Below are 5000 nucleotides of genomic sequence, written 5' to 3'. Positions count from 1 at the left end.
CTTCCAAGGAAAAGAAAGTTCGAAAGAAATCGAGCACAACCATGCCACCAATTAAGCAAAACAGTATTTCAAGTGACACATTCAGACCTACTTGTGAGTATCAAGAATGCTGTGTTAGATTTCTTGCGTGTTTAAATATTCCTTCTCGCTATTTCGAGGTTAATGCATTAAATCCGTGTTATTGTGAAGATTGCTGTGTCGATGTTGATACACCATTATGCAAGAGTGGTGATCCACCTCAAATGTACTCTCTGCCCACCGGATGGTGCCGCTTTCAACTTGTGGCTTGTTGTAGTACACCAGAAAGCAGTGTTGTTTCATCAACCTGGAATTTGGCATTTTTATCTTTAAACCCAGAAGAAGTATCAGATTTGCTAGAGTCAAAATTTACAGATAGCCGGTCCGATGACACAAGTCAAGAAGGGTCCAAACCTCTTATCAAAATGACACCCTCCATCATCTGTGCTGATTTGGATTCACCCAAAATGAAGTACACAGATATTGAGACTGGTAATAGCAAAGCAGGTCAAGTTGTGCTTCAAGCATACATTGAGCCCTACTCCTATCAAATGATGCGCAGACCTGGGTCAACTGATGAAATTGATCCTTATTTTAAAATAAACACCATATATTGGGTAACAAGGCAAGTTTCTTCAATCATACCCTTTGCATTGCTGGTAAAAACTATGGATGCAACTTACTTGAAAATGTAACGACTTAGTTTGAAACTTAAGCCTCATTAAGAATGGAACTGTTAATGAAATGATCTAAATAATTCAGTACATTATTAGTAACAACCACTGTTTGTATCCAAATGCAAAAATCACTGAAATCAATTTGAAGCAAAAGCAAATGATCCCTTGTGTCATGTGATTTCTATGTAGTTTTTGCTGTCACTCCTGAATCTCATGGGGGGTATTGCTCTGGGAAGGACTGAAGTGGTGCCCTATTTACTGCATTCGAACAGATTTTGTAATTTCCTTTATTTTCACCAGCCATCCTTCCAAATAATTATACTTTTCCTTAATTGAAGCCTTGACTGTATTCATGTGAAGCACCTAGTTTAGATCCAAGTTTCACGTGAAAGATTGTGGAGCAATATTATGACAAACCTGTGATCTCAAATCGATTAATGGCAAATTTATAGGTAATTTTACTTAGGGTCAATCACTTTTAATGCATTAGGCTGAGGCAGTTTGGCTCTCATTCTTGTACTGTGGCCAGGAGTTTCAGAGACCAGTTTGTTAGATAAAATTATCATTATTTGGGGATGATTTTCCTACAGATAAATACATGTATCTGCACAAGTGTAAAATGTTAGTCTCAGTCATTTGTTTCATTTATGTTTTTGTTTCATCTTGTCCTTTCTTTCTTTTTTTTTTGGACATTAATGCAACAATTTTGTATTTTTATTGTATTATATTCAAGATGTATTTTTTTGAAATGTAAAATTTTTAGTGACACCCAAAGGACAGGAGGTTTTTCTGCCCAACAAAGACAAACTTCAGAAAATCTATTATAAATTGATATCTGTACATCTTTGTGTACTAGGGAAAAAGTGCTGTTTTTTTTTCTGTGTATAATATAGCCCACAGTCTTGCCAAGGACTGATTGAGATGGTTTCGGTTTGTGGCTCCATTCTGGCCTTTTGGAACACACACATTGTGACCATATTATATGACTTAAGGTGGTGATTCCTTAGTTCTAAATATAACTTGTCATAGATTTCCAATGAAACTTTGCACACTGTGGTAACATGTCAAGGAGATGATAAAAATGTAACAAAAAAAGAGGGGGTCACCATGCTCGTTTCCATGGTATGACCCTGACGAATACGGCTATTATTAACCCTTTCAGCCCCGATAGTGCCAAATGGCACTTATAGATTTTACTCTGTCTAACGCCAGACGATTTTACTCGTCAATGGGGAACCCCTCGGGGCTTAAAGGGTTAAGCTAACAGCATCAAAAAACTATGTCCCCGTTTAAGCCACTTTGACAATTGCAGTGCATTCGCGATGTTGGACAAATTTAGCTCAATTTTGTAAATGTAATCCATGATATGACACAGAGTCTGGTGTCATTATATGGTTAATACCTGAAGAGTGTATTTGAATGCCTTTGTGAGGACTTACACTCTAAAATAGATTTAACTTTAACAATTTTATGAAATTGCCAAAAAAACTGGCCATACAATTTTGCTGATATTTTTACTAATCGATGAAGACACCATTCTCAACAAAAATATGAAATAAAAAATAGGGGTCACTGCACTTGTTCAGGAGAAAATAGGCATTCTTTGATGGATTAAGCTTGGCGTCAATGTAAATCTGCCATTTTTAATGCGCAAGAAATTATGCACAGTAGGGTTATGGAATGCAAAACCAGGGAATCACCTTAAAACTCTTGGAAATTTGGCCCTAGTAAAGGGGGTTGCATTGACTGGCTGGGTTAACTTTAATGATGCATTATTATTATCGGTATGAGTAAATTGTAGTTCATTTATTTCATTACAGGCAGTGGCAATTGATTAAGCTGGGTTGAAATGTTCAGTACAAATCATAGATGGGCATGGTGTTACAAATGTATGACTGTACTGAGGTAAACATAGGAACTGATTAGGACTAACGGCATGCATTTTGAAACCCAGGGGTGTATATCTCAAATGACTGTAACAGTGAGACAACAACAGGCCTAATTGTTACCATAATGAAAATACCCACAAGGCTATAATATTGTGTCAATAGTTGTACAAATAACCTGAATTTTTGTACATGAGCTTCACTAGTGGTGAGACTAATAGTTACAGATCTGGCTCTTAATTTGTACTTTTTCCAAGGATAAAACTATTCTCCTACCTATGAACATTCTTATTTTTGCATTTTTTTGAATTGATTTTGGTCATTCTCAACGTTTTGGTGAATGAAAAACTGGCATTAAAACATCACAGTATGACTAAAAATTCCTTTTGTAAGGAAATATTTTAAAAAGCTACAAAACATTGAAATTATGATACAAACATTTTCAAATCTTATTGTCATGGGAAATTCTTACAAGATCATTTCCACAGTTGGACCGCCTTTGAAAAGAGTATCTGTTTTCTACTTGATCAAGAAATTATCGTTATTTTCCTTGTCAAATTTTTGAAGCTTCTCTTGCCTAAAGTTTACTCCCGCTACAGAAGCAATCTTGACCCCAGCGTTCTTCTCTTTTGCGCATGACTGAGGGAGAGCAGAGCTCTGGGAAACCCTGAAACAAAGTGTCTTCTCATTGGTTTTCATGAAGAACAATGAAAAGCGTCTCTGATTGGTGCATTCAAGTTGGCATGAGAAGTGAGCCTGCGCCATAAGGTTCAAATAGCCAATTTTGGGCTATAAGAACCCCATGGCGCATGTTCCCCAGAGCCTCAAATCATGTGCAGACATAACATCCAAGGCTCTGGTGACGAGAATGCCTATGTAAGATCAAACATTGTCTTGGTCAATTTGTTACAACTGATGACATGTATGATAGGTTAAGGGGGCAGTCTTCAAAATGCTGGGGTTTGTCTGCAACCATTTGCTTCTTGTCTCACCCTATTTTTTGTGTGCCCAAAACATTAAAAATCTCCCACAGAGATGCTTGCTACGTGGTCACTTACGGGAGGTTTGACTATTGGATTACACCGCCTTTAACTGCATGTCAGTAGTCACCTTTGAATTTGTCAATGGAGTGGTGTGATGAAAAGAAAGATCCCCTCCAAAAATAACAACCATCAAACACCTTATTTCTGCTGTTTTCAAAAACGTTTGCAATGGCTTGTGAGTCCACAGGCTGCCCAGACTCAAAGGGTAAAAAATTATAAGGATTTGTATGGGAATCTTGATAAACTGAAAACGACATTTACACGCAAAAGTTCTCAATAAAAAAAAGCCATACTTTATTGTCCTGGTGACTTTCTCGCTTTTTGTGAGGTTATTTGACTGATTTACGTGTAACACGATTTAAGTGACTTCCCAGCTTGCCTGGTTGTCACTCGTACATAAATAAAGGATTTTCTTTATGTATGAGTGACAACCCGGGAAGTTGAGAAGTTGCTTAAATCACATCCAATCAGAACTTTTGCGTGCAAATATCTTTTTCAGTTTGTTATTGAGATTCCCATACAAATCCTTATAATTTTTTACCCTCCGAGTCTGGGCCACCTGTGGTGAGTCATTTTCAGTGAATTACCATAGGGACTTCATTTTGTACAAACCCTGCCTGGTTTTTGTTTTCCATTCACCTCTGTTTGAGGCATTGATTAACCCATTCACATCTAAACCGGCCTCATTTGGCAAGTATTGGGGTTAGCCAGTGTAAAAGTCTCACTCACAGGTGGGGAAGGGTGAATTTTCATGTATGTTGGGAATGGAGCATTTTCACTCATGTGACTGGCAGCCACATTGGATCACTGAAACAAAAGAGAGTATTTGCATCAAACAGAGTTCAATTCCCGGAGGATCAGTTTGGTACACCATCATGGCCGCCATTCCTTTGTTTAGGTACACCAACATGGCCGCTGTGATGTCACTTGAAAAGACTACAAGACATTACAAGTTATGTTTGCCCCATTGTTCTGACCAAGAGAACTTTTGTATTAGAACATGGTCCCCCGTTTAATTTTCTATGTTGCTTTAAAACCTCATGGAATTTCTGCTGCAATGTGTTGAAGTTTTATTGAGGTCCTAGCAGCTCACACAGTAGGCGAGATTGCATACACACACCCAGCTAATGCTCTCCCTAGGTTTACATGGAGTCTTTTGTTTGGGCTTCTGGCTATACTTTAGTTACTACTCATCCTTCCAAATAGACACTCAGTAGGGTAGGTACAAAACATAGGTCACAAGCCACAGGTCAGTGTTTCACCAATACAGAAACAAGCCAACATGTAACCGTTTACAAATGCTAACATTAGGCCTAAAAACTTTTGTTTAGGCCTAAGATTAACTTCAATGAATATTTAGGATTATAATTTCTGTA

The 5000-nt window shown here is 37.7% G+C and overlaps 1 protein-coding gene across 1 annotated transcript in view; it reads left to right on the top strand.

Moving 5' to 3' along the window:
* LOC138043283 (uncharacterized) overlaps window positions 1–2961 on the top strand; it is a 4033-nt gene extending 1072 nt beyond the window's left edge. The window contains exon 1 of the mRNA XM_068889473.1: window positions 1–2961. This exon is cut by the window's left edge and continues 1072 nt beyond it. Coding sequence (XP_068745574.1) covers window positions 1–713 — 713 coding nt within the window. The 3' untranslated portion in view covers window positions 714–2961.
* Window positions 2962–5000: the final 2039 nt, after the last annotated feature.

The sequence above is a fragment of the Montipora capricornis genome, chromosome 3, assembly GCF_036669925.1.
Source record: "Montipora capricornis isolate CH-2021 chromosome 3, ASM3666992v2, whole genome shotgun sequence".
In the NCBI taxonomy this organism is placed as follows: Eukaryota; Metazoa; Cnidaria; class Anthozoa; order Scleractinia; family Acroporidae; genus Montipora; species Montipora capricornis.
Note: the sequence above shows the minus strand (reverse complement) of the source record. Positions and strands in the feature narration are given on the sequence as shown.